Source organism: Rhincodon typus, chromosome 29 (genome assembly GCF_021869965.1).
Source record: "Rhincodon typus isolate 14 chromosome 29, sRhiTyp1.1, whole genome shotgun sequence".
Classification (NCBI taxonomy): domain Eukaryota; kingdom Metazoa; phylum Chordata; class Chondrichthyes; order Orectolobiformes; family Rhincodontidae; genus Rhincodon; species Rhincodon typus.
Genome location: NC_063360.1, coordinates 1,932,992 through 1,946,668, shown reverse-complemented (window position 1 = coordinate 1,946,668; position 13,677 = coordinate 1,932,992). Strand labels below are relative to the sequence as shown.

Below are 13,677 nucleotides of genomic sequence, written 5' to 3'. Positions count from 1 at the left end.
CAATAACAGCCTATCCTAAAAACATCATAAGCCACTTCTACTGTCTCACACTGTAGCTAGTCCTTTTACTGTCAGAAAAAACAACAAAATACTTTTATAGTTGGAAGTTTGTTTGTTTGTTTACGGACAGGTCGCTCAACATTCAGCAATATATCATTAATTTCAGCTAAAGCTACCAAAACATTTGAGAACATATCAGAAGTCTATTAAGCAAATAATCTGTATTAAAAACTCACTTGTCAGTTTTGAACTCTGCAGAATGACGCCTATCACCACCGAGTTCTCTTGAAGCTGACTTTGGATCCTTTTTGGAGTCCTCCTTCTTATCTGGTTTTTTACCTGAAGGCTCATTTTTAGCCTGAAAATTTGAAGTTTACAAATTTCACATCTGCTCAGGACAACCACAACAAACCTACCACACAAGCTTCCACATGTCACATTATAGGCTAGTTGATTTCTTGCAGCTTTGCTCATCAGCAGCAAGTCATAATGGTCTTCCAACAGTGGACAGTGTACACATTGTGTTATTTTACTGTTTTTAAAATAACAACTTTCACTTGCTCGCCGCACCCACCCCGTACTTCTGCAACCTTTTACCTCAACTTTTCACCTTAAATATCCCATGCGCTGCATATTGCATAATTTAGTTTCTTGATGTGTGCACATATATATCCACTCAAAATAATTCTCATGTTCATAAAGCTCTTAGCCAATGAATTACTCTGTTGCAGGTGGCAAGTCAGTACAGTATCGTGTCTCAATTCTTCAAATGACTGTCAGTTGCTACATTGCTACCTAAATGTGTGAACCAAAGGAACCATGTCTTGGACAATGGCATCTTCAGTAGGTTCTCAAGGAATGGCAATAGAGGAAGAGAACAAGAAAGCGCTCCGGAAGCATTATCCTGGTTTGATGTTCAAATCATTTATAGAGAAGACTCAGCCAGGACACGCTAGCAAAATTTAACACTACATTCAGACACATTGCAAGCTCAAGACAAGGGGCGAACAAAGGTCCTGGAATGAATGATGTGCAATGCAGATTTGTCTTTCTATAGGAGAGCAGAGCTAGTAAACTGCCACAGCTACTAAAACTTTGTAATTCTTTTGAGAATTTTGATGCATTACCTTTTAGCAGTGTATTATTAAACTAAATCCCCAACTCCACTGGGTCAATCAGCACTGACCTAGAAATTTAAATACACTTGCTTAGCACCTAATGTTTAAAAGATGACAAAAAAGTGAGGGGTACAGACTTTTCAGATCACCAAAACAGTATCCTAGCAGTTTTGTACTACATGCAGGCATCATACTGAGATTCAAACCAAGTATCAAATTTACTATCAAGTATCAAGAAAACATTTGGAAATTTCTAGCAATTTCATTAGTAAGGATTTTTAGAAAAAAAAAGGCATGGATATTTTATCCAGTGATCTTCCAGGTCAACTCCAAATAAATCACTCTTCCTATCGATGGTATTTTCAGGCACTATCAAGTGATGAGCTCATTCAAAAACTTAACCACTCTTTTCTTGAAGATGCTCATGTTCAAGTGCATTTTCAGCATTTGTTTTCTTTCAGACTTGAATTTGTCCCGTGTTGCTTTGCACTCACCTTTTCCACAGAAATCATTCGTCCATGAAGCTCTGTTCTGTGCAAATTACCAATACATTTTGTCGCCTCCTCACTGGTTGACATGGTCACAAATCCATAGCAACGTGCTCCAGGACTACGAGCATTAGTCACTACCTTTGCACCCACCACCTATACAGATGAAGTGTCACATCCAAGAGAACAGAACAAAGTTCAATCACTTTATTCTAAAACTGCAGTAAGTTCTCAGCAGGCAAATTGCATTTGTCTCAGTGAATATCTGGCCACTATTACTGCCCCAGCCCACAAAAAAAGAGAGATTAGATGAGAAAACTACTCAACTACTAACTCAGCTATTTAAGTAATGCGAATGTTTAGCTAAATGCACATGGTTGAAAATCCATGCTTCCTCAGTGTGTATCAGTTGGTTTCCAAAATACATTTGTTAAATAAACTCAACACCTCTAATCACTCTTGTACCATCATTCCAGTCCCATCCCAACACAATCCTCTTGTGTGCCCATTGTCCATTCAGATCCCATTTCTGGGCATGTTTCCAGTAATTAAGATTCAGTACTGTGCAATTTCCTTCCATACAATGGGTTCAGGAGTTTCAATTTCTGCCTTGGGTGCTGTACCCACATTTATAAAAACAGCTGAATCAACTACACTCACTTCCTGCCTATAAAGATAGTCACTTTATTATGAGTCTGTGTCAACCATTATAATTTTCCATTTCAGCATTTAAAATTTGAATGCCCTCTGATAACTAGGACTGTCACTTTGTAACTACATCAATACCTTCTTCCCCCGGGGAATCAAAAGACATTGGGGGGGGGAGGGGGGGAGGAAGTCTAACAGCAGCCACAAACACAATAAAAAAAAGCAGTTGCAACAGGTTTCATTAATCTGTTCCTGCTATTTCTTATGTTCTATTCCAAAAGTCATGATTTCTAAAAAGGACGCACTTCTTCATTAGTAATAAATAAACTGCTGGTAATGAACATTTGCTGCTGGTAATGAACTATGTAGCCTTCATTAGAACAGTGGGCTTTATCAGAGTGATAAAGATCTAAAATATCATAGTATTTTTCTTTTTATAGGCTCAACCAGTATTTTACCATTTTGTTTTTCCAATATTGTCTTTGCTTTGCAAAAGTAGAATGTAAAGAATCTGAAAAACGGTTGATTTAAGTCAAAGGGCTTCTTCTGTATTGTATCACGTACTATGATTAAATACTGAATCAACCCATCGGCATTTTTAAGGTTGCTTTTCTACTTGAAGACTTCAACCCAAAGTATCAGCCAAAAGTGCAGATTTGACATTTTTTTACCTGGAGCAGTGACACTTAACCGAGGACAGACAGGTCCAGCGGACTGAACATGTTAAACATGCACACAAAAGATCAAGATACATTAAAATTGCATTAAAACAAGCCAGCTAAGCGATATCGAAGCATTTGAGCAAAATTTATTTTGCTACTTTCCAACATTATTGGAAATAAAAATTTCAGGATACACTCCAAAATCTTTATTCAGGTTACATTTGTATTTGGTGCTGACAGCAGGTGAAATTTAAAAAAAAAATCTAAGGCAGCGTACTTTAAAATTCAACTTGCATCTTTGAAAAGGTAAAATTTTGAAGCTTCCGATCATTGTGCTTGGAGGTGGAAAATGTAAATATTCCAACTATTTAGAAGAGACAAAGCAGTGTGAAACTGCTAAAATATCAACCGACATAGAAGTAGTCAAACTAAGCAAGTTTGTTTCAATTAACTAGGTTAGGGAGGATTAGTTCACACAATTTTAGATTAAAAAAACCTAGGTTAGATGACAAACTAATGATTTCTTTGCAGAGTATAGTGATCTTTTGAAAGACTGACTCTCAAGTGGTGGGTGCCAATTTGAAGAATTCTGTCAAGTGCCAAGACAGTTTCTGACTGGCATAGACAATTACAATGCAAGGCTAGAGATTCCTTGGTTTTGATCAACTCGATGGATCAGAGAGAAATGTCCCCGGTTTTAATGATGAAGTCTGCAAGTGTTTGCTTTCACAAAATTCCCTGAAACCCCTTCCTAAAAGGCTGCTTGAAACTTATCTGGACAAGATACAGGAAGATTGTTTGATAAGAGGAGGGGAGCGTGGCAGTCAAGTGTGCGGAGACAGGAAATGCCACAATGGAAAGATTGAAAAATCAAGTTACACTAAATTTGAGACACTGTATGACTAGCAGCCAACATACATCAATATTGTATGAAAATATAACTTCTTACAGGATAGAACACAAGCAGAACCCTAGAGAAGTCTAAGTTAAGACAGTGCAGGATTAGAGACTGACTAGCATAGTTCAAACATTTTGATTTGCACTTGGGGATAAGCAAGATAATTAGTTATTTTAGCTACAATGAATCTGGTCAAGTACATGAATGTTTTTCCAATATCTGTTATAATCAAGACATGTTACAGTTTTTAAGATTAACTGCTAGATGGGGGCTGTCCAATCTAGAAGACAAAAGTTAGCAGGTTATCAGTGCAGATAACTGTTGCCAGGTTCTTAACAGAAAATTATGTTTTAAAAATCCAAATCTTATTGCCCAGTTATCAGAGATTACATTTCCATTAGATGATATTTGACAAAAAAATCTAAAGTATTCCATCAAGTCATTGTGACACAGTAGACATTCTACTCATGAGATCCATGCCGACCTTCTATAAACCAATTCAGTCAGTCCTAATAACCCATGCTACACAATATCCTGTCTTTCTTTTAATTCTCACGAACAAACTAAAAATTGTTCAATCAGCATTAAAGCACTTCAAGCCCCAAAGACATTTCATACATTATATTACAGTCAAATCTTCAGCATTTTCATAACCATTACCTTGCCATATTTACTGAAGAGGTTCTTCAAGTCAGTTGCTCTGGTGGCAGAGGACAGACCACTCACCCAAAGGTTCTTCCCTGCAGTATCTGTAACGCTGGTGTTACCAGATCGGCCTGAATGACAAGGTTAGCAAAATAAGCAAAGACATCAAGAAATTCAAAAATGACCTGGTAAACTGCACTTTATATGAAGAAATTCCACACTCAACAATCGTTGCATTGAAAAAAAGAGAATAAAGCGTTTCTTGTGTCCCTGTAAATGCAATGCTATTAACATCTCTATGGCACACAATGCCTCAAATAGATATCACCAATTCTTAAACGATGACAACTGATCCCAAACTAGCTTCCTTCTCTGGAAGCCAGGCAAGTTTACTGTTTGAAATATAACATTTACTATGTACGTAGTACAGTAAAATGTTAAGGTATTTAATAATAGCAAAAATAAACAAAACCATTATTTCGCTTCTCAAATTACATTTTAATGATTTTCAAGAATGAATGAAGGGCAGAATAGTCACTTGCATAGTAAACTTTCAAAAATCCCAGAAATGGCACTCATTAACAGCGCCAAAGTTCTGAGTGTAAAGGTTCAATAACAAAAAATGACAAGAACAAAACTATATTTATTAAATGAATAACGACTGCGATAGAGTTAGTACAGCGATGTTGAACAGCAGTTACTGGTTAAAACGGTGGCATACCTTTCTCATCCTTTGCAGCAGGTTTAATGTCTTTTCCATCCTTGATAAAACTAAAGGTACAAAATCAGATTTGTTAAATAAAGAATAAATGAAAATTAAGTATACTTGCCAAAAATACTTTTCCATTCCAAGAAACTGTCCAATACCTACCAATGTATAGCTACTATCAGTTATAGATCACTGAGAATACGAAGCAAACGTACCGGATGTAGGGGAATCAATGACATTTTAGATCCCAATTGGAAACAGAACTGTATAACAAATGCCTCGTTACATTTTTGGTACTGTCGGTGAAGAGTACACAGAAGCAAAATATTCCAGTTTGTGAACAACCTCTGCAGGTTGGAGGAGAGCAGAAAGTGTAAAAGGAAGTTGCCTCTAACAGTATAGGAAAAGAAAATTAAGAACTTTTAAACAAAAAAAAATCTAAATTATCACCACTGCGCAGGCCAATTCACGAGATAGGTTTACTGGAATCTTAGTATGAATAAAAAAAGAAAGCTTCTGATCTAGAACTGAGAAACAACAAACCTCTTGTTCTGATCACTGCCCTCTATAATCGAGGTTTCTTTCTTAGCTGCTTCATTAGAATCACCTTCATCTTCTGTTTTCATGGTTTCATCTTTGCTTTCCTCAGTTGCTGGCTGTTCTTTCTCTGTACTCTCAATGCCTGTCACTTCTAACTCTTGTTTCTGTTGGTCGCTTTCTGTTTCGCTCAAATTTACTGTCGCATTCACTTCAGTTTCATTTTTATTGCCACAGGGTGCTTGATCAGAGGGTTTCTCGGAGTCAGTCCCCAGTGGTTTTGATTCTTTCTTGGGCGCATCCAAAAGCAAGTCATTGTCGAGTTCTAGTGTCAGTGCATCCTCTGCTTGTACTGTAACTGAGAGGTTGTCATCTTCTTCTTCTTTCTGGTAGGAGTCTATGTCGATCATTTCTTGTGCAGATAGCTGAGCCTCTTCAGGGAGTTCCTCCTCGATAGGGACTGAACTACAAGCTTCCCCCGAACTCTCGGCTACATTCTCCTTCTCTACGGGATCAATGGGAATAGAATGGCACAAGGTTTAATTACCACTGAAATACAGCAAAACATACACGGAGCTAATGTGTCTGCTGTGTAACTATGCAGGACACTGCCCCTAGTGTTCACTAGTATCACAGAGAGATTGGAAAACTGAGGGAGCACACAACTACCTAGAGAAATTAAATTCATTGTAATTTCTTCACTAATTTACCAATAGATATTTCATTAACCTCACAGATCAGGAGTCCTCAATGCTGCAAACCGATAACTTTGGAAGATAGCAGAAGCAGTTCAAGTGAGACCATGACAAGTCCGTGTATTTCCAAGAAGTAAACAGTTGAAGCCAGAAATTCCTTTGCAGTTCAAGATGATCAGAAACTATTTCCAAACTGCATCCACGATTGTTCAATAAATGTTTCCTTTTGAGAGTCCTAAGTCTTCTGATTAACTTCATTTCTTCCAAGTAAAGCAAGAGTCCAACAAAACATACATGGGCAGACTGTTCGAGTTTTTTTAAAATATTCCTGAGGAGACTTGTCTTCTACTTGCTTTAATCTGCAGCATTTCTTGAATTCACACGACTTTGTATTTTTTTAATTCAAATATCATAAACTGGTCAGTTTCTTTTACTTTTATAATAGTTCAGTTTAGAGTCTAACACTTCCCTAAGAATTGGCACTTCCATCTCATTGCCCATTATGTCGAATTTAGATGTATGAAAAAAGTACTCTTGTGTACTCATACATGCCACCAGATCAGGTTTTAAGACCCAATTAGATTGCAAAAGAGATAACAGCATTAATACATGCTGGCCTTTATATATATATATATATATATATACACACACATACATTATAAATAATATAATCATGCCTAAATAGCACAACTGATTCACTGCATTTCCTTGCTCCCTTGAAAGAACTTCCAGGCCAAAATCACCAAAGCAAAGAGTACCTGCACATTTACTGCTGCCCTAGAATGACAGATAAACATGTCACCAAGTTAAATAACTGTCCCAGTGGATGACGCAGAAGTTGATACGTCTCTCCTGTAGGTTTCCGTTCACTAAAAATGTACAAATGGCAGAAGTTACATTTGAATCAGGTGCTCAGTTTTAGTATTTTTTTCCTGTACTTATGTTTGTCAGGAATGCTTCAATAGCTGTTAAAGCACCCTAAAACCAATTTGAAAGTCATTATCATATAAATGCAATTGTATGTTCAGTTAATCAATTAAGACTTCAACAAAAACGAGATCTTCCTCAAAACAGTGTAATGCTGGTTCTTCCCATTCAGGAAAGCTGGAGGACTAATCAACTATGTTGGGTCAGTTGTGCAATTTAAAGCCTTGTAGTGATTGAATTAATGTAGGAGATCTGGGACATGCCTAAGTTTTCCAATCTCCCTGTACTGTTCTGCTCTGAACCACTGCTATTATACACCAGAATACTTGCACATGATCATGTTTTTTTTTTCTAAACTTGAGAAAAAAAAATTAAGTTGCACTGGGGGACATGGATGAAAAGAGGGTTTCTTTAATACCTGTTTCTTCAAGTAAATCTTCAGCATCCTGAAAATAAATGAAATTAGAAATTTTGTTAATGCTATCTATAACCAACATGAGCTAACACATAATTAAGGTCCAATGGCCATTTAATGTCTCCAAAATTTAAGTTGCAATTCACACTTGTCTTTGGATGGCCCAAGCGCAACATGATCTAAACTAGGTATTAACCTGAAAGACTCTTTATGTACAACACTATTGTTTTAACTGAGCAGAAACTGCCTTTTTATGAACTAAATGTCAGAGTGCAATGTTGCTTTGGCATTTCTGGCACAGAACAGGACGACAAAAATTAGAAAATGAAGCAGCCAGAGCCCAAGAGTTCCTAGTTATGCCACAGGTAAAGGATGCAAAAACACATTAACTATTTTAAAAAGCTCAACTTGGGCAGAGCAAAGATAAATCTACAGCTGCATTCTGGTAACTATAGTTAGCAATGTTGATAGTTAAGTGAGCTATACCAAATAACATCAAGCTACTGAGGATGCTGGAAATCTGGAATAAGAACAAAGTGGCGTAATTCAGTTTGTCTTGCAGTATCTCTACAGACTGAAAGAGTTAAGAGTTTAGAACTCTGAAGAATCACATTGGACTAAAAACATTAACTGTGTTTCTATCTGCACGGATGCTAGCAGATCTGGGTTTCTCCAGCTCTTTGTTTTTAAGTGCATCATATCAGTTCAGTTGAGGTTTTCAAAGTCAATGTGTCCTAAACCAGTACATAAAGTGCAATTGCAAGTGAATTATTAAAACTGTCAAAAATATACTGTGTAAAACAAGCCTTCCCCAGGTTATGTTTTGTACTACATTTCTATCTTTGCAGTCACCAAAATAAACACCATCATTCCATTTCCTGCAATGTCTTCATTTCTCCACTTAGAAGGTCACCACTGTTATCCTTCAAAGGACTATTCTCTGGCCCCAAATGCATATGATGCCCTCCAAAAGGACACTATCTGTAGGCAGTGGGCAAACTTAATAAAACGTACCGATATCTCTGCCCTTGAAATCCAAAGCTACACCAACAGGCTGAAATCAATTAACCACAGCCTTGTCCAACTAAACAAGAATGAAAGCAGTTTACAAGACCCTGCCCCTCTAGTGGAATGAGGGATGGTTTTGTTGTGATAGGGTAGATTAGAAGTTTTCAATACAGTTGCAAGATATGAATTCCACATCCAATGTTTTGCAGATATCTACTAGTTCAATAATGTCCATTTGATAAACGTTTCACTTTTTGTACTTGCAGTACACAACATTGGCTACACTTGATGTAGACTCTTGCTGTTTACCTCATAATACTGTCTAAATAGCAAACAAAGCTTAACTATAAATAAAAATTCTGCAGAGCTCATAACCCATAAACACAGGGCTTTTCCTAAAGAGTACAAGATTTTAGATAAGAGACCAATGTCCAAAAGCAGGAAAGAAAACAGACTTTTAATACATCTACACCAGCAAATATCTGCTAAAGCAGTATGAAAATTAACAAACCAAATTTGTTATTAGTTTCTCAAAATCAACTGTCAGTAACATCCAATCTATCCACTTAACACAATGCAGCTATTTCAAAATGACATTTGTTTCAAGAATAGTTTCAAAATGGCATCCTACTTCTTTAATCGACATAGACTCCTCTTCTGCACTGCAAGGCATCTCAGAGTCCATCATCTCCTTTGGTTCATCCACGATCTGAAATATGACATCAAATATTCTTCAGACAAAAAAGTTCAAACTGATTGAACATATAAACATGCCACTGAATATGTGCACTGAAAATACTACAAATAAACATCTTTTTCAAATCCAACAGCAGTGGCCACGAAGCTCCAGAATTAAATGAAGTTAGGTCCCTGTCCCAAAATACGATTCTCAATTTTTTTAATGTTGGATGTAGTTGAAAATTAAAGGTGACTTTCTGATAATAGTCAGATTGTTATTAGAAATGTCAAAAAGTGTCTCAGAACTGCTGAGATTCCATCTACGCAAGCTTCCAATTCTAACGTTCTATTTGAGAACCAGAAACGAATATTTCAATAAACCTGTTCAGACATGTTTGCAGGTGGGACATGAACCTTTAGAACAATTCCACTAAGTCCCTAAATCGATGAGTCATTGGAAGATTACATTTAACACCCAATATCAGCATTTTAAAATCAATAGTTCTTTCCAGTTTAGGCACGAGTTAGTGAATACAATTATTTCTACTGCTTTTAATCAAAGATTTGCTTAATTCCAATCTCAGAACAGTGTAATTTTCCCAACATAACATTGACATCGCATACTTCCTACACTACCCACTTTGGCTGAGTTTGCCAATTTGCGAGCTATGAATGTTATGTACAGCAAAAGCTAGATTGAGATAAAGCTAGATTGAGATAAAACCAGAAGCGCAGAGATTTAAGCAGTTCATTGCTCAATAACAACTCTTTTACACCTATTAGCCCCACTTTCAAATATTGATAATTTCTCATTAAAATGTACATCAGACTCTGCCTGTAGCAAACACTCAATGTGCCGACTTCATTCCCCCTTTGAACCCTAAAAGAAGAATTTTTGAAATTCTCATTAAATTGATGATCGCTCAATGACAATTCCCCCAACAACCAGAGGAAAGTGTTTCACTTTTCACTGATCATTGAAATGGAACATTAGAACCTTTAAAAAAAAAGTTCTTTCAATCTTCAGCACATTTCAGTGGAAACAGTTCTGTATCTAAAGTTACTCTATTCAACTTGAAGTTCCACCCCATATTAGGTACTTTCCTAGTCAATCTATGCAACACGTCTCTAGAGATTTAAGACCCCCCTTTTTAAGTGGGTGTCCAAAATATTGGCATCACCAATATTTTGCATCCCTATTTATAAAATCTTTCCCCTTTTTATGGTCTGTTTGCACTGTTAGGAAATTATTAATTTCAAGGATAGGTTCTGCACCAAACAGGAAATGCTCTAATTCCAGAGGCTGGGTAGTATCAGAACCCAGATCTCCAAAGAAAATTTTCTAATCTAATGCACTATCCAGTGCTTTCCATAATAAGCTAAATTTCACGTTCAGCTTTGCTCCCTTTTCAGAATTTATCCAACCACAAGTAAATGCAAATACACATCCACGAGAAGTGAGTTAATTTAAATTCTTCATACTTCAGCTGGTAGATCCGTGCTTAGAATTAGAGGTGACTCCAGTGGTTCTTCTGCACCCATCTCCAAAGGCAGCTGCATAGTGATATCTACAGGTAGTCCTACGTGTTCAATATTTTCGGTTAAAGATGCTGTGATTTGTTCAATCTCATTTTCATCAGCGCACCCTGCCATTGCACCTTCGATGTCAGTCTCAGGCCCAAAATTAACATCTAATGCTGAAATGTCCTGTAATTGGTCAACACTGGCTTCAATATCCTCCTGTAATGAAATATGCACATTACTTTAGGGTATGGCTATCAACAGGCTAGGAAACACTCACTGTATGTAACTCAAACAGTTAGATAATACAGTGCCAAGCTACCATTCTGAAGATTGATTCAATGCCCCAAAACGAGTTAAAACTCATGACATTGACTTTCAAGATTGGAAGTTGGTCAATTTCCTAATTAAGACTTCATACAGTAGGGTAGTGGCATGTCTAACAAGACAACCCACTGAAATGGACATTGTCATGTTCACTATGCTATATTACTGTATGAAGACAAGGTGTACTAGCTAATTAACCAAATTAGTTAAGCCCTAACCATTGCTCTTGAATGTTTGCTTGTTAACTTATGCAGCTTAATTTGTACTTAGCTACATCAAAAGTTTGCCTAGTCCACATTCAGAATGGAAGTGCAGCAGAGGTACAGAATTTGCAGTTCAGGTCACAGAGGTAATCAGTCATTACATCTTTATATAGTTAGATGATACAATATATGGATAACCCATAATGAGACATCCAGGTGCTCATGAAAATACCCAAACTTGGCACAGATTTTACAATAAACAATTATCTTGAGGACTGTTACAAATTTAATAGCACCAATCTAGGTTACTCAGATTTTATAAAACAGGCTGCTATCAGTTATGCAATATATTCAAGGCAGTAATTTATCAACACTCGGACACTTCAGTGACCTGGGAGCACTTGTGAAGGTTCTTGCAGGACTGGGGTGGGACTGGAATCTCAAACTTGGGGGTGGAGGGGTGTGCTCTGCAAAGTATCCAAATAACAATTGTTTAGTTTAAGTAAAATGGTAAGTATATTAACAAAAAAAATTTTCATATCTGTGAAATGAATTAAGTTAACCAATTAGGGAAGTATGGCTGTCTTGTCAAATGTATATACTATGGCATAGAAACCTTTCAAAGGTTTTGTTTGTGGGATATGGGTATCACCAGCTATTTCAGTATTTATCACCCAACCCTATGTGCCCTTAGTGGGTCAGTGGTTAGCACTGCTGTCTCACAGTGCCGAGGACCCAGGCTCAACTTCAGCCTTGGGCGACTATCTGTGTGGAGCTTGCACATCTCCACGTGTCTGTGCTGGTTTCCTCCGGGTGCTCCTGTTTTCTCCCACCTGAAGATGTGCAGGTTAGGTGGATTGGCTGTGGGAGATGCAGGGTTACAGGGATAGGGTAGGGAGACGAGTCTGGGTGGGATGCTCTTCGGAGGGTCGGTGTGGACTTGTTGGGCCAAGTGGCCTGTTTCCACACAGTAGGGCTTCTATGATCCTATGATTAAAGTGGAAACAAATTGTATTCTTGAACCATTTAAGTCCCCAATGTAGAAGGTAAATCCATAGTGCTGTTTGAAAGGAGTATTTTGACAGTGACATGAGAGAACATTAATATACTTTCAAGTTGGGACTTGATCAGAAACTCGCAGATGAAGATGATCCAATGCATCTGTTGCCCTTGTCTTCTAGGTGGAAAAGGTCACGTGTTCGTTAGGTCCAGATGGCATGCTGACCTTTGTACATCTTGTAGACCATATACAAAGTTGCTACCGTTTGTCAGTGGTAAAGAGACTGAATGCTGAACATGGTGCAAAGATTGCTTTGATCTGGACGCTGTCAAACCTCTTGAATATTGTTGCAGTTGCACCTTTCCAGACAAGTGGAGAGTATTCTATTGCATTCCTGATTCATACAGTATAGATGGTGGGGTATGCGCTGGGGAGACTGAGGGGAATGAATCACTGCAGAATTCCTGACATCTGACCTTTTCTTATATACTTGGCTGGTCAGAAACTGTTCTTGACCAATAGTAATGCCCAGAATGTTGACAGTGAGGATAGCAATGCCATTTGCAATGGTGAACGCCAAAGAAGTGACGGTCAAATTTTCTCTTGCTGGAGATGCATGGCAATGCCTCGCACTTGTGTGGCACCATTGTTACTTGCCACTTATAAGCCCAAGCCTGGATGTTGTCCAAAAGTCACCGCATATGAACAAAGACTGCTTCAATATCTAAGAGTACTGAATGACGGATGGAAGATCATTGGTAAAGCAGCTGAAGATGCTTGGGCCTTCAACACTATTGAGTAGCTCTTTGGTGATGCCCTGGGACTGAGGTGATTAACCTCTAACAACCACCTTCCTGTCCTATGCATGACTCCAGATACTGAAGAATTTTCTGCAATTTTACTGGGTATCCTTGATGGCACACTTGGTCGAAAGCTGCCTTGATGACAAAGGAATCACTCATACCTGTAGAGTTCAGTTCTTTCGTTCATGCTGAGATCTGGGCGGTAATGAGCTCAGCAGTTGAGTGTTCCTGGTGGAAACCAAGCTGAGCATCACCAAGCAGTTTATTCCCTTGCAAGTGTTACCTGATAACACCATGGAAGAGCTGTTCCATCACTTTACTGATGGCTGACAGTAGAATGATATTAAACTGTAGAAAATCCCAGATGAACAAGGGTACTAGGCTTTTTGCAGTGT

The 13,677-nt window shown here is 37.8% G+C and overlaps 1 protein-coding gene across 3 annotated transcripts in view; it reads right to left on the bottom strand.

Moving 5' to 3' along the window:
• safb (scaffold attachment factor B) overlaps window positions 1-13,677 on the bottom strand; it is a 62,577-nt gene that overhangs the window by 30,962 nt on the left and 17,938 nt on the right. For 2 of the 3 annotated variants that reach the window (XM_048614035.1, XM_020517924.2), the window contains exons 4-11: window positions 10,911-11,168; window positions 9,382-9,459; window positions 7,746-7,773; window positions 5,712-6,210; window positions 5,181-5,230; window positions 4,475-4,590; window positions 1,613-1,762; window positions 237-358 (exon numbers count right to left, since the gene is read on the bottom strand). In XM_048614035.1, the coding sequence (XP_048469992.1) occupies window positions 237-358; window positions 1,613-1,762; window positions 4,475-4,590; window positions 5,181-5,230; window positions 5,712-6,210; window positions 7,746-7,773; window positions 9,382-9,459; window positions 10,911-11,168 (1,301 nt within the window). The remainder of the gene's footprint in view (window positions 1-236; window positions 359-1,612; window positions 1,763-4,474; window positions 4,591-5,180; window positions 5,231-5,711; window positions 6,211-7,745; window positions 7,774-9,381; window positions 9,460-10,910; window positions 11,169-13,677) is intronic. The other variant, XM_020517926.2, reaches the window with a different exon arrangement.